Raw genomic sequence first — 15,643 nt, 5'->3', positions numbered from 1 at the left:
AGTAATGGTTTTCATTGATACCTGCGTATTGACTTATAATTGAAGTGCAAGTATATATGTGTCGATTTCCGGTCTGTCATCTTTACAACTCGCAAATTTATGTTTCTTTTGGGAAATAGAATCGAAATCGTCAACAAACTCTTGCAGTTGTTAATGTATACCTTTGAGGTCTACGAACATCTCTAGGGTTTAGATGAAGACTAAAAGCCATCATGCGTGAATAGAAAAAATGCAGATGTCTCTGGTTAACCAACACTCAGGTCTTTGACCTTCATCTTTTTGGCGGGAAAAATTAATTGGCTTTTATAGTATACAAGTAAAGCACATGGTCCAAACATATGGATGCTTTTACCATTTCATTAGAACATGTAAAATTTCGGTACTTGACCATAATGAACTCACTACCATGAATAATGTAAATAACCAATGATGTTGTCATTCAAGGAGGTTTCTGGTGATCGTCTCTTCGAGCAACATTAAAGGATTTTTCAGTAAAATCCAAAACATAACTGACAGTTGATTTGTGACGTCATTGGAGAAATTTTGCGGGCTTTTCGTCAACTGAACTGGGCGATTAGCTTCAAATTAGGTGTGAAGATTTGAAGCGATTTAGACAAGATTTGAGAGAGCTAAGAGCCATTTCGAAATTGAAATAGGTCCATTTTCGTTCAAAATGCTTCAAATCTTCACAGGCATAAGATCGACTTATTTGTCTTAATACAACTGACGTACTGATACCCAGCTTAATTGCCTGTGATGTCATGTACCACTGATAACTGCTATTAATGTTGGTCAAATATGATCATTATCGTCATTATTACATTCTTGATTCGCTTGTTTCATCCAGAACGAATACTAAAAACGATATTTTTTCTCATGATACGAGGTTCTAAGCTTTTAAAATTATTCCTTTTTTTACGCATTAAGAATCAAAAAATTTCTCCAAAGCTGATTGGTTTGTGAAAAACAGTGTCATCTCCACGCGGTCAGCGCAAGCCTCCTAACTCGCTGCAAAACTTCACTGAGTCTGTACATTCTCTAACTGGCTGTTATCTTTGACCCTCGTAGAACTGATTAATTGGTTATCAGTTTCATCTTTTAGATCTTTTGTTTCCTGATTTTTTAAACTCTTTGGAGACGAGAAAGCTGCGTTACTTTCCTGTTTCGACTCATTGACTACATCGTCTGGTGGTGTATTGTGTAACTACTATAAGATGGAGGAGTGACCGGTATACAATTGGCAACGGCTACTCATTTGTGGTCAACAAAATCCAAGGAAAAATATTATCTAGAAGTTGAACAAATCGATGAAAACGCTTAGGGCAGTAAGTTCAAGTCTAGTTTAATATTTACTTCATTCCAGCTAAAAACTGAAAAACAAGGATAAAACCTCGCCAATATACCAGGTACGATTGGAAGTCACGTGACAAACTAAAATTAAATAACCCCTTAAACAATTCAGTATTTCGGAATATTTTACATTCTTTTGTGGATAGGTGCTCTGCTGGATCAGCATAAACTAAGTCAAACCACCGCCATATGTAATAGGCCGTATTTGACAATAAACTTTCTCAAGTGATGGAAATAAAAATCCTACCGAACCCTAAACAATACCGACCTTAATCATATGATTTTGGTCCAAATTGCACTCCACTCAGTTCAATTACCATCATTAATTAGGGAGTGATGGAGATAAATATCATTCCGAATCTAAACAATACTTACCTTATTTATCATACTGCACCTTTAATTGATTTCTTAAATATTTGGGCTTCCTGCTTTTGACGCGGTTACTCAGTTACCCTCGTAAAGAACGCCTGTTGGCTTTTGACAAAACCAACGTGAAAGTTACATAACAAAAAGCATATGCAGTATTTTCAATTTATTCTTTTAAAGCTTTGCACTATTTTGTCTTTATTCAGTCCTTCATTACTATGCCTGAAGGCCCAGAGCTTTACAAAACTGCTAGACTTGTCAATACAGTCTGCGCAGGTAGAGTTTTTCATGGGAAAATCGTGAAATCAGCCGTCAACCAAAAGAACCCAGAAATCCACCATAACTATGACGACTACACTATTCAAGCCGAGTCGTGCGGAAAAGAAATGGCTCTTATTCTTAAACCCTACTCTTCTGTGGATTCTAAGGAATTAAAGAAGATGAAAAAGGAGACAAATAGTTTGAGAATTCTTTTTCGATTCGGCATGTCGGGAAAGTTTCAGTTTACGTCAATGAATGACATTCACAAACACGCTCACTTGAGGTTCTTCACTAAAGAAAAGCCAAAAATGGTTTTAAGCTTTGTTGATGTTAGAAGGTAAGTCAGGAATATTGTAAACGTTTTTACAATCTTGTTGAATGCAGCTACCCACCCTAATAATATGCGGTAGGGGTGGGGGATGGAGCACGTTTTTGCTAAGGACTAGTGGCAGCTTTGATAGCAGTCTTGGTAGCTTTGGCTGTGAGCTTGCAGCAAAAAAATTTTTATCCTGCCCGCCCACTCCTCATTCGGTGGGAGCCAGGTGAGTATTATTCCACAGAGTGGTCAGTGTGACAGGTACCAGGTGGTGAGCTGTGGCCCGGCCGCCATGGTTACCTCCGTGGTAGGGCATAGTCTGATTGATGTGCACAGCCTCTACCATGGTACCTAAACCCCAAACTTATCTAGACGACAAGTATTAATGGCCTGTTATTTGCTTTTGATTCCTGAACAGATTTGGTAGATGGGAAACCAAAGATTCCTGGTCAGAAAACCGAGGCCCTGATCCAATATTGCACTATGAAGCATTTCGAGACAATGTGTTGAATAACCTGGAAAATCCTGTCTTCAATAAGCCTTTATGTGAAGTAATGCATGACCAGAAGTATTTCAACGGCATAGGGAATTATCTTAGAGCTGAAATTATTTACAGGTATGAATATATACATCATGATGCCCTATATCCATGCTCACTATCATGTCGTTTATGGAATATAATATTTTGAAGATATTGGTTTTGAAAAAATTAAGTAATGTATACTGTACATAATCAGGAAATGCTATATTTTTGTTTCATTGTTAAAACTTTTCAGGGCAGATATTCCTCCATTTACAGCTGCTAGAAAAGTACTTGCAAACCTTAAGGTCAAAGAGGAAGCTAGTTGTGATACGAAGGTATAGAGAGCTGATCATATTTGACAGCATTTTATAAGGTTTTTTCATATTATAAGTATTAGCAATAAAGTGCAAATAAAATGTAAAATACAAAAAGAAAACAAATGGGACTTAGAACCATTCAAATGGAATTTAAATGTTGCGTAATTTGTTAGGAGTTGTGGTGGTACAGAAACCACTCAACTGTTAGCACTGCAAAAATAATGATCTATCATGTTTTGAATTTCAGTTAACTCAATATGTGACTACTGTATTTTTAGCTCTCCAAATTGTGGTGTGAGTTAACTGAAATTAAAAACACGATTGATCTTTATTTTGGCAGTGTTAGTATACCAGCCATGCCTCCCAGAAAATATGTATGTTATTAAGAAAAGCAGAGTTTCCTCTAAGCCATCTCTCTATGCACTTTTGATCATATTCTCGTATTCAAAAGTTTTATTACTATCTATGAATTTCTTAAATCAACAGGGACCATGGAGCCGGGGGGCTGGGGGCTGCAAAAAATATGAATATAAATAAAAATGTTCCCCCCCTAAAATTTGATTGAGAATAAGCTTAGTTTTTAATTTTCAAATGCCAGCCCTCCCCCCCCCCCCCCCCCCCCCACACACTTTTCAAAATGCTCCCTGGTCCCTGATCAATAAAGTCTTATAATAATTGACTTCTACTACTCTAATATATGAAGATATAGAAATATAGATAAGTTATAGTGCTTGGGAACATATTCTCATCTCTTCATCATAATCACCGCGACCTAACATCTATTTCACCCCGGCCTGCTCTCAGTCTGACCTCTAGCTCAGCTGGTAGAGCATCGGTAGTACAATTCCGAAGGTCGTGGGTTCGATTCCCAGCGAGATCGGAAATTAATTTTTCCAAATTTAATTCCAAGGGTGTTTCGCCCGGAATAACCTCGTTCCCAAGCACTATAACTTATCTATATTTCTATATCTTCATGTATTTCATAAGTGCTACGCGGTCCACATATTCTCATCTCTACTCTAATATAATATGAAATAGCATTGCAGCCACTTACAATGACTTTAATAAATTATATTATATCTAAATAAATTATTTATTTTAAATTGTGTTATATTTTCATCCATTAAAAGAATTTAAAAGAAGCGGATATCTTAAAGCTTTGTAACATCGTTCCCAATGAAGTTATTCAGTTACGTAAGTAAGCAATCTATATAGATCACTTTGATGCCAGCAGATATCACTAGTTTGTAACCCCTTTGCAATTTTTCCACAGCTGGTGCAGGTTATGATCCATCAGGAAATCATTCTGATTATTCTGCTTTCATGAATTGGTTACAGTGTTACAGTAATCCTAACATGAAAAATCTTATCGATCATGATGGCAGAACTATGTGGTTTAAGGTAACAGCATGAATTAAACTTAAAATATTTATTCTTTCTGCTTAGAAAAGATAGGTTTTGATAGTAGCAGGCAAACGCTTTTTCTTGGAGTTTTCCTGGAATATCTTTGAAGAAAAGAACATTTTTTATAGATCTATCCCAAAATGGTTCAGATTTTTGACCTTCATATTTTTGCTTATCTTTGATGTTTAGGGTGAAGCAGGACCTCTTGCCCCTAAAGGTATGCAAAGTACATGTTATAATAAAATGACTGTTATAAATCTCGCGTTCTGATTGGTTGGGAATGCGTGCTTTATGAGCGCACACAACATGCGCGCGCACTTTCAGTTGCGTTGTTCCTATCCAAAATGACGGTTATTGTAATTTGTATTTTATAAAAGAAATAACAAACTTGCTTGGTGTGCTGTGTACTGTTATAAAGCATTTGGGGATTGGCAGAGCACTCGAGAAGTGTTGAGAAGCACTTCGCTACGCGTCGTGCTTCTCCTAACACTTCTCCCGTGTTCTGCCAATCCCGCGTGCTTTGTAAATGCATACAGCACGCACGTGCAACATTATGCTGTTCTGGCAATATATTTTTTCTTTTTAACTCTCTAAACCTATTCTCTTCAACCATGTTCCTGTTGTAATACGATCATTTTCCCCCTTCTATTTATAGTATCATTTGTGTACAGTTTAAAAAAAATTATTGGAAAATTGATTCACACTCAAAGAGATTGAAGAGAGGGAGAAGGAGTCGAAGATTTTTCTAATTTTGTTTTGCTTTTGTTGCACAAGCGACAATCACCAACTATTAAAGCTCCAATTTTCTAAGTTTTAACTTGCAAAAGTCTAAAATGGAATTGGAATAAAGAAGTCGAAGAGATACTGGAGACTCTCGAAGGAGGAGATATCCAACAAACGACTCTTTTCAAACGATGAGGGCCCTGGTGAATTGCCAGGCAGAGCATGCGCAATAGTAGCTCACATCGCGCGTGCCTTCCAAGACCAGGGGAAGCGGGAGAGGCAGGGGAAAGACAAAAAAGCATAATTATTTTAGCTTTTTATTGGTTTTATTTGATAGTGACTGTCTTATCACTGAACGATTCCTTTTAGGTGGAAAAACAAGAACTGCAAGAAGATACGGAAAGCACAAGACCAAAAGTGAAAACGAAGAACATCAAAAGAAAAAGGTATAAACGAATGTAAAACTGGACGATGTCTTCTCGTTCCTTCCACACGAGTCTATCTTTGCAAAATTTGCGCTTAGCAAATGCAATTGTGTCAACACGTCCGCAAATTTCCAACTTCTACATTGATTCCAATTAGGTCTGGTGTAGAAAAGCTCAATAAGGCCTCTGGCTTGGAAGGCTGAGAAATCACTTCCTGCTTATCGACCAAAAATAAACTTCAGTTAGTTTAGAAGCCCATAACTATATATAGTTATGAACTTCTGATTAGGTCCAGAGTTTTAATAATTTTTTTGAACAGGTCAAACCAGAGCTGGAAAAGAAACCTTCAGTCAAGAAAGAGAGAAAATCTATCACAAGAAAAGGTAATGAGGAATTGTGTTGCGATATTTTTTTTGCAGGACCTCTCTGAAAAACACCTTGGTGATAACAGCCTGTATAAACATTGTTATTATTATTATTATTATTGTTATTATTATTATTATTATTATTATTATCTTTATTTACAATTTGCTTCAATTTGCTTCAAAATTCTTAGTTTACCGAGTCCAATCCATGGGCCTTGGAAAAACAAAAATATATATACAATACGAGGTGTAATTAAAATATAAAATAAAATAAATCGATTAAAAGGGAAAAAAGAAATCAAGAATCAAGTAATCATGAGAGTTTTTCTAATGATGTGTGCAGAGATGTCCCCTTTTAAATGGTTGACATATTGTTGTTATTATTATTATTATTATTATTATTATTATTATTATTATTTAGAAAGTAATAAAGGACTGGAACTTGAGTAAAATTGCATAGTTTTAATCTCATTTTGTTTTCTTTCTTTTGAATTACCTAAGGTACAGAAAAAAGCGACAATAAACCTACCGCTTCTGCTGTAAATTTAAGGAAGAGAAAACTCAGCACCACTGAGGATAAGGTCAGTATTTAGCAATAATGAATAGGAATCTTGAAACACCAGATATAACGAAAACAGATCAGGGTTCATGGAACTCTCTACCTCCTTCAATCCTAAAGAGCACCCAAAGGCCCTGTTACACATTGAAAACTTTTAGCTGAAACTTGTGTGCAACGTTGCAGAAACGCAAATCCCCTCCCACTCTAGTACCTTTGCAAAGGTATTTTAAAATAATAATTATAGCTATAGTTATAGATAGTGAATAAAAATTCAACAGATTATAAAATGCTTTCAGGTCAAAGAAGGTTCTAAAAAAAGAGCCACCAGCAAAAACTCCGTCTTGGAATCCTCTCGTAGCGAAAAAGGTATAACTGTAGTATAGAATTGCTACTAATATTATTGGATGCCCTAGTTGGGGGCGGGGTCGGGTGAGAAGGAGAACCTCGGCTTGAAGTGTTTGCTTTATCAAATTTTATCCGTTCACAATTTTTTTCAATATTTTTTTTAAATATTAAAATGTTTTAAAAAGCATCACGCTCATTTTTATGGCGTAACAAGCGAGGGGAGAAAGGCTTCGGTATTTGCCTAAGATTTCATACAGATAGACGACTTGCGCTAACGAGTCACGTGACCCCATCCCCTTAAAACGAGCAAAAGAGTCAAAATGAACTCAAGAAATGAAAAAAGCACATCAAATAAGCCTGAAGCGAGATGACGTTTTACCCCCGACTCTATACCATAATAGTTCTTAAAATTCTTTCATATTAAAATTTTTGATTCCTTAGATAATACAGGAACAATAGTCATAATTAAAGAACAAAAGCAATGTGAAAAGGATTATGGTCTAGAGACGGGGGTAAAACGTCATCTCGCTTCAGGCTTATTTAGTGAGAGGAAGAAGTTTCAGCTCGAAATGTTGACTAAAGAAGAAATACCATTAAATATAAAATCAAATATTTTACAAGAATATGTATGGAAAAAGTGTTGGCTGGCAAGCTTTTGCCATCTAGCGCATTTTCCCATACAAATCCTTGTGAAACATTCAATTTTATATCTAATGCCATCTCTCCTGTTTTGCTTATTATCAGCTGAAAATATGCCTCTCTACTAATGCCGAGATGCCCTTTTCACTTCTGCTTTTTATTTTGACAAAACTGCTCGTCTTAAGGGAGCGGTAAGGTCACATGACCTGATAGTGCAAGTCGTCTATTGCATCCCAATCAATTTTCCTTTTATTTTTCTAGTTCCACGAAGAGCAGTCAAATCTGGCAAGGGATCCACTGCAACAAGACGACTTTCGAAAAGGAAAAAGCCTAATTCAAGTTGAAGAAGTGAATTTTAGATAGAATGGGAAGTATTGCCTTTCAGATGGGATTTCCAATCAGTTCCGCCATAATAACTGTGTACAGATCAAGAATAACCAGTGGATGCATGTCTTTGAATGAACGCTGTAAATGTTTCACTAAATAATTCAACATATGTAAATCATTGTTTGACTTAATGTCTGTGAATCAAATGTTTGATGAGGGATTCGTTGTTCTTTTGTAAATATTTTATCGCAGTAAACGGTTTCGTATTATAATAGAAAAATGTTCTATTTTTTATAGAATATATTACTTACTGTGTCAGTTAATCAGTTAGCAAACATGCGCATGCGCGTGAAGAGTCGCAATGCGAGTTGGATGGTGCTTCTTCAAGTCAATAGCATTGGCCGCCTTTAACTTTATCGAGCATTTTCGAGAACACAACAGGGAGCCCAAAACAAAGCAAATCGCCTTTCATTTGGTCTGCGTAAAGGCCCAAAAGGGAAGAGGGAAAGGGGAGGTGGGTTCCCTTCTCCCCTTTTCCCACAGCTCCCCGCCCCACCCTTTATGGGCCGTCACGCAGGCTACATTGTTTTAGCTGTTTATTATTATGGCACATGGTATGGACACCTGCTCGTTTAACCAGTACCGGCAACCAATAATGCAAATTCAAACTCCCGATTTAAGGACGCTCGTGGGCATTGTTCGTGCACATCCGTTTCTACTAAGCATGAATTTATTGAGCTCGCGCTCATCGTAATGACGTCATTCCAATGTTTTGATAAGCAAAATCACAGGGAGCCCAATTTAGATTAAAGTGAATAGTGAAAATAAAATCGAAAAAAAAAATCATTACTAATTAAATTCGAGGTCAAGATAATGTCTCTCGTAATACGATAGAGTAAAAAAAAAATCAATGAAAAAATCGACTTAAACATTTTCCTTTGTTTTCCTATACGATTTCCCTATGGTATCTAATGTCGCTCTTATGTATATATACTCTGACTTAAACTGTGACTCGTCAGAGTATATATACACAAGAGTAGCGACATTACATACAATAGGGGAATTGACTTGTCAGAGTATATATACATAAGAGCGAAATTGAACCACGTACTGTGTAAATAAAACGTACAATCAACTGTATACAACGTGTATACATACTAGTTATGACAAAACTATTTCATTCCCATAGAAAATCAAATGTATAGATCAACGCGCAGCGTATGATGGCACTGCAGTTGAAATGCCTACAAACTGCAAGTCATCAGTGGGCTCCCTAGGGCTGCCTGCGAACTGACGCGGAACGCCTTTTCTGATCCTTCAAGGCGAGAAAACTGTACGTAGGTAAGTAAAAATTTCGTCCGTTAGAAGAACCTTTTTTAAATCTATAAACTATATTTTTGTTGTCCTAATATATCTAAAGAATATTCTTGCATATAGAAGATCGTAAGCTTTAAAAATCGCAGTAGTTATCCGTTTGATATTCGTCTAGATCTGTGTACTGAGCTTTCTTTACTTTAGCGACAAAAGAGCTACAATCAAACACTGCCAAGCCAGCTCATGCGTTCCTATCGAGGTTCAAAGATTTATTCTATTATTCAAAGTTTGATTTCCATCTCACTTCGAAACTTGCATTAGTAAATGTCGATCCCGGCCTTTACCTCAAAACATCAAAATTTTCATTTGTGAAAGGACTTTTTGAACAAAACAACACACAGATCAGTTTAAAATGGTAGCTATACAACTGTAGAAATAGTTTTTGCTTTACACGAATCTGTAAAGACGTGGTTAAACTTTTAATCCGATCCCAATTTTCAAATTTACGACGTTCGTTTTATTGATGAAAGCTTCAAAGCAAGATGAAAAAAACTGAATGTTTGAACCTCGATAGGATAGCATGAGCTGGTTTGACTTTAAAGTAAACTTAAATTCGCACTTTTTCCTGGTTTCAAATGCTTTCCTAGCTGGCTTAAAAAGTTTTCCTTCAACGGATAAATTAGTTCTCCATATCTTTGCATGTTTTTGAAATCAGTTTGTTGTTTATTTAACTAGAGTATAATAACGTTATGTGAGTACCACTTCATGACCTCGTGCAAACTATTGAATATTTAAATCTAGACGCCGCATCATTATAGGTTTTACATATGTTTAATTGTATTACTTAAACAGACTTTTCTACTCAGTTATTGCCTTATTAGCTAATGCTTTAACTTACTTATGACGATTATCTACCAGAATTTAGAGATTTAAACCTTAAGAGGTTTGGGGTAGAAGTGGTATTTTTTCAGTTTTTGTTTGTGTGCACGTACCAAGTACGTAAAAACACCTGCTGTACACACGTTATGTAATCGAAGGCCTACACTCTCACAGTGCTATACTCTCTCCCTATTAAAATAAGAGAACTCAAGTAAGCTTAAAGAAAAGAAAAAAAGTAAGCTTAAAGGACTATATTTTTAAAGAAAACTTAAAGAAAGGCTCATAAAAACACACAAAAATGCCTATTAAAGAAGCACTTCAAACACTACTGGGTATAGACACCCAACAGGCTATGAAGGGAGACATTGGACTACATGTAGACTTGCTTCAAATCTCTCTTGCTTATTTTTTCCATTGTTAACTCAAATTCAAATAATGCACCTCCAGTTATGAAGGCTTTCCAAAACGAGATGTGCACTATTTGAATCTGAGTTTGCAGTGGAAAAAAATTAGCAAGCGAGACTTGGAGCAATTCTAGACTACATGAGACTGCTGGAGACAAGATTCCCCAGCCATCAGAAAGAAGCTCCCTCAGGTCTGGAACTGTATTAAAGGGAAACATGATGATGATAATATTCAGACTCTATCTACATATTTTATTCCTTAATTTGGAGCCTTGCTCCATTATGCTGTCTCTCATAGATGTATAAATTTTTACACCACCTTAGTCCTCAAGCATAAATGGACTATAAGTCAATAGCGAATAGGCTTTTGACTCAGGCCATGAGGGCATATAGGTGAAGGGCTTTTAGGTGAATATAGCAGCATAAAGATATAAATGAGCATGAGCATGCCAGATTTATTATATTCACTTGCGTAAAAATACTAATATAGTTTAACAGAGGCAACCCACAATTCGAGATAAAGTAAAAGGGTAGATTTTTCTGTAGGAATTAAGGAGAACTGTGGCAGCTAAAGAAATACCTATGTAAATATAATGTATCTAAGTAAACCTTTTGAAGTTATTTCAATATAGGATTCCCATCAATTATTTTTCATGAACTCACATATCACCAGAAACTGGTGTGCTCGCTAGTTATATTCTATTTTTTTATTGACAATTCTTGGGTTGAGATAAAAACCATTCCTCATTAGTTTCTCTCATTAGATGTATAGATCAACCAACATGGCTGCTTTTTCATTCTTATTTATTTCTCAAGGGATTTTGAGTCATGTGGTTGCACCCCAAGAATAAGTTTTTTTAGATAGAAATAATGTGCCTTCTCTGCCAATAAAAAATATGCCTTCCTTCCCCCCCCCCCCCCCCCCCCCCCAAAATTGTCTCATAAGAATGGTAAAACAAATGAAAGGGATGCTTGTAGTAGTGGGAAATGATGCAAATGTCTTATTCTTCATTAGAATAACAGTTATGAATGACAGTTATGAGAAACAGACTGCCCTTTGTTCTTGTTTAGAGCCTTGCTTGGCACCATTTAGTTGATCCAGTTTTACTCTTGAAAGCATTATTATGTGGAGAGAGAGAAGGCGAAAAGCACTTCAAATACAGGGTCTAACATGTGGGCCATGGAAAAGGGAGGACAAATAGGTGGGGTAACTGGATATTTTTGGTGTATCAAGTAAAAGAAAACTGGCAAAGTATTTTTTGCAAGAGATGGGTCAACATTTGAGGGAAGAGGCAGGAAATGTTTAGAACTTGATGATCAATTGTATTTTTGTAGAACTCATTTTCTCAATTTCATTTTTTTTCCACACTGTTTTGATTCTCAGATGATATTTTGAATGTGTCAATATGAATACATGGGCCAAAAAATTGACCATTTGCCAAGTGCTGTTGGTTGCTGCAATTCTTTTATTAATATTCAAAAGAAGATACATTACTTACACCATCAATTATGCCAGACTGATCATAGATGCAGTTGCAAAAGACCAACAAAGAACAGAGGACAACTCCTTTCTGTTGGCAAAGATAGAATGGGATTACCATCGATTACAGGTACAATATATGGAGAAAATTTGTAAGAACAGAGGACTCGTTGACAAGGATTATACCTGGTTGACAGCCCTGGTAAATGATGAGTACGTTCTTCCTGGTATTGTACTGGGTCATTCCATCAGGACTCTATCTTGTGTCAGAAACATGCTTGCTCTGGTCTCTGATGAAGTCGGTCGCTCTGGACTTGAAGCGTTAGCTAAGGTGGGATGGGATGTAAAGGTCGTAAGCGCAATGGATTGTCGTTGGATGGAACGAAGACTGGGTCGTATGCCTTCCGGTAAGGGAATACTCGGAACGCACACACGGTTCCATGCGTGGAATTACACACAGTATTCTAAGATCATCTACACTGATCCTGATTACATGCTGTTGACAAATATCGATGAACTCTTCGAAGTCCCAGCAGATTTTGCAGCAACCTACTGCGCTAGGCCAGGCATTGTGGACCCGTGCTTTAATGCAGGTTTGTTAGTTTTTAGACCAGATTTTTACGATTACGAAAACATCATGAACATGTGGAAAACAATCTCAGAGGAGAGCTGTCCTAATGACCAGGTACTTCTATGGCACTACTACGCCGATAGAGGAAGATGGAAGCCATTATCATTTGCATACAATGTAAGAAGAGTTATCCATCGTCCAATCAAAGCCTTTCATTTTGCTTGCTGTCCTCCGCCCAAGCCGTGGAAGCAGAGATGCCGCCCAAGTCGAGATGAAGCGAGAAGTTATGATCATCCAATCACGAATGTAAGAGAGGTGTCCTTAGTGTATTGGAAGAAATTCTATGAAGCACTGAAGACTTACCAACTAGAAAACTGGTGGAAAAATACCAAGTACTACAATCCCGAGGTTGAATTTGGAAAACGTCTGTATCGAGAGTGCTGGAAGGAGGAATAAGATCGAGGAATACTAGCTAACAGATTGAGAATTGATGTCGCAATAATATTTATTGAAGAAATAGAAAACGCGCACGCGTTGTGCCTACGGTTATAAAGCCAAATTTGTTGTGCAAGGTCATGGGAGTGATATAATATAACTCCGCGTGCAACTACAAGAAATAGAAAACGCGCACGCGTTGTGCATACGGTTATAAAGCACGCGGGGGTTGGCAGAATACAAGGAAGTGTTTGGAGAAGCACGACGCAACTGAAAGTGCTCGCTCGTGCTGTGTGCTCTCATAAAGTACGCGCTCCCAACCAATCAGAACGCGAGATTAATAACAGTTATTCTATATATACAGTGCAGTAATACGGACTCGATTCGACATGAGCAGAAATTTGTTGTGCAAGGTCATGGGAGTGATATAATATAACTCCGCGTGCAACTACAATTTTTTTTGCGCAATGAGACTAATATCAATTTGAAAGTAATGCAGCATTGTTTATTGAGCGATTGTTGCGCAAACAAAATTTCTTGTAAATTTTTTAAGAAGTCGGTTTGCTGCACTCTCAAACTGTAGCGAATGAATTAAGTTCGTTTGCAGACGAAGTGCGCGACAATTAGAGCGTGATTTTGCTGCCATCGTTTATCTTTACATCTTCTCGCTTAGAGCGGTTTTTGAGCGATGCTTCAATTTCATAGCACATACACGCACATTCCATAACATTTGAATGGCTTCCCATTCTCGGTTTCAGCAATTCATCCAATCGCAGCGCGTAGTTATGGCTACAGTAAAATACAGTACTTCTGCAGCACGGCTACCTCTAAGAGTATAATTACTGATATTATCAAAATCCATTGTTTTCAGTCTGCATTATCCCAACGAATGCATAGAGGAAAATCAGACATATTTAGTTCATTCATTATTGGCTTTGTTTCTATGATAAACAAGCTAGAAAGAAAACAATTGGATTTTGATAAGAACAATAATTATACTAGATAATTACTTCGGCACGCAGCATTCGTAGGTATAATGCATTATACCTACGAATGCTGCGTGTCTCAGTAATTATCTATTAAATGTCGTATTATGTTCATTGCTGTATGTTTATCACTCATGCGATAAGCATTCTTATGGAAAGCGATTTCGATGTTACGGTATGTCCTACCGTGTACTTGTTGTAAGTCGGTACCGTATGTTTCCCACTCATTCACAATCGCAATTCGAATAATAAGCTTGACAATTTTGTATAGTAAATAAATATTCGCCCTAGTTTAGCTAATAATTCCAGCATGGTATCACCTAAGATATTTAAATTGTTATTTATTGATGTTATTTATACGAGGCATGCTAGTGCCATTATTGAGGTATTGAAGGCAAGGTTGGAGCATGAAAATTATATCGTATTTATTGTGCATTATTTAGCACCTTTATAAAACTTTTTTGAACTTTACGTCTATAAAATCGTATCGTAATGTTTACTTCAAATTTGTATATTTAATTGAATTTAATTAACAGTTCTTGCGCATTTATTTACTTTGTGACTCGATCACTTCTCCCGGTTGTACGAAGGGTGGCCATGGATAACGCTCTCTGACTGATAAATTTTCTTATCCACAGTGGATAAATTTATTGGACAAAACCATCGACTTTTTTAATTCTTATCCACTGGATAAGGATTTATCCGTTGGATAGCGCTATCCATCCTTCGTACAACCGAACCTAGATGTTCATTTTGGGGCGCGCGCTTTTGCGGTTATGGCGATGTAATGAACTTCGCATCCAGTGAAAGGTCTTTTTAGATTATCAAAATGTTCCTTTCAATGGATGTGAAAAAGTCATGGTGTAATGAACTTCACATCCAGTGAAAGGACCAGGAAAATACACTTGATTTTTCCGATCGAGGTTGGTTAATTAGTTACAGTAATCTCTGATTATGAGTAAAAAGAAGGGATGGTCAATTGTCTTCCTACGGCCGTAAAAAAAAGACATCAAATTGAAATAATAATATGAATTTTTAAAATCTTATCTTGATACGATGGGGTTCAAACCCATCGACAGAAATGAAAAAAAAAAACGATTCATTTTGCCATACCCCCGAGACATCCGCAGAGCTGAGGCGTCGTATGGACTTCGGACCTGACGGCGATTAAATCCTTCTGCCCTTGGGTGTACGAATTACGCAAGAAAATGTTCTAGCCGAAGCATCAGGAGAGAGACCAGCCGGCCCCCAGACCATATCGGCTAATCCCTTGCATCTCTGCCACGCACGGAATCGGTTACATTTTCGGAGTTAAAAAGTCTAGTCTATCCGGTGCATTGTTTTTACGGCTATTGTTATGCTGATTTACTTGGGAACATGGTCCAGCGGGAAAAACGTGGGCTTTCATATCATGACCGACTGAGACAAGTCTGGTCAAGCCAAGTTTTTACCTGGATGGTTGACCTGAAACTATTGCCTACTAAAAATATTTTCGCTAAATTTTTCCCCTAAACTTTCAGTCAATTAAAATCCGTTTGAGTTTATAAAATTGAGAAATTGTCGAAAATTAAAAACTGCAGGCCATTAAACCCGTGTGCGTTGGTTTGTAATCATAAGAAAATTTTCGAAGTACCACAAAGAGAATGGTTCGTAT

The 15,643-nt window shown here is 37.0% G+C and overlaps 2 protein-coding genes across 3 annotated transcripts; both read left to right on the top strand.

Annotated features, from left to right (window-relative positions):
- The first annotated feature begins 1,245 nt into the window (after positions 1–1,245).
- On the top strand, positions 1,246–8,176 carry LOC116288627 (endonuclease 8-like 1). 2 transcript variants are annotated; one of them, XM_031695449.2, is made up of 12 exons: positions 1,246–1,406; positions 1,923–2,314; positions 2,712–2,909; positions 3,070–3,151; positions 4,264–4,327; positions 4,407–4,534; positions 4,727–4,754; positions 5,630–5,706; positions 6,005–6,068; positions 6,552–6,631; positions 6,906–6,975; positions 7,855–8,176. In XM_031695449.2, exons 2-12 carry the CDS (start codon positions 1,935–1,937, stop codon positions 7,935–7,937), a joined length of 1,254 nt encoding a protein of 417 aa, XP_031551309.2. In that variant the 5' UTR covers positions 1,246–1,406; positions 1,923–1,934; the 3' UTR covers positions 7,938–8,176. The 2 variants fall into 2 exon arrangements, with proteins under 2 accessions (XP_031551309.2, XP_031551308.2); XM_031695448.2 differs by lacking the exon at positions 1,246–1,406 and having other exon boundaries at positions 1,847–2,314.
- Positions 8,177–9,205: 1,029 nt separating this feature from the next.
- On the top strand, positions 9,206–14,907 carry LOC116288649 (glycogenin-1-like). The gene is made up of 2 exons (XM_031695477.2): positions 9,206–9,261; positions 11,902–14,907. Exon 2 carries the CDS (start codon positions 11,924–11,926, stop codon positions 13,022–13,024), a length of 1,101 nt encoding a protein of 366 aa, XP_031551337.1. The 5' UTR covers positions 9,206–9,261; positions 11,902–11,923; the 3' UTR covers positions 13,025–14,907.
- The last annotated feature ends 736 nt before the right edge of the window (positions 14,908–15,643 follow it).

The sequence above is a fragment of the Actinia tenebrosa genome, unplaced genomic scaffold (assembly GCF_029948245.1).
Source record: "Actinia tenebrosa isolate PJP-AT-01 unplaced genomic scaffold, QUT_ActTen_1.0 PGA_scaffold4__44_contigs__length_22323623, whole genome shotgun sequence".
Taxonomy (NCBI): Eukaryota; Metazoa; Cnidaria; class Anthozoa; order Actiniaria; family Actiniidae; genus Actinia; species Actinia tenebrosa.
This window is presented reverse-complemented; position numbering and strand designations above follow the sequence as displayed.

Excerpts from the sequence above, each read along its gene's own strand:
- LOC116288627 (XM_031695449.2), top strand. The coding sequence starts at position 1,935 with ATGCCTGAAGGCCCAGAGCTTTACAAAACTGCTAGACTTGTCAATACA. Across the intron at positions 2,315-2,711 it reads AGCTTTGTTGATGTTAGAAG|ATTTGGTAGATGGGAAACCA; the intron begins GTAAGTCAGGAA and ends ATTCCTGAACAG. Across the intron at positions 6,976-7,854 it reads ATCCTCTCGTAGCGAAAAAG|TTCCACGAAGAGCAGTCAAA; the intron begins GTATAACTGTAG and ends TTATTTTTCTAG.
- LOC116288649 (XM_031695477.2), top strand. The coding sequence starts at position 11,924 with ATGAATACATGGGCCAAAAAATTGACCATTTGCCAAGTGCTGTTGGTT.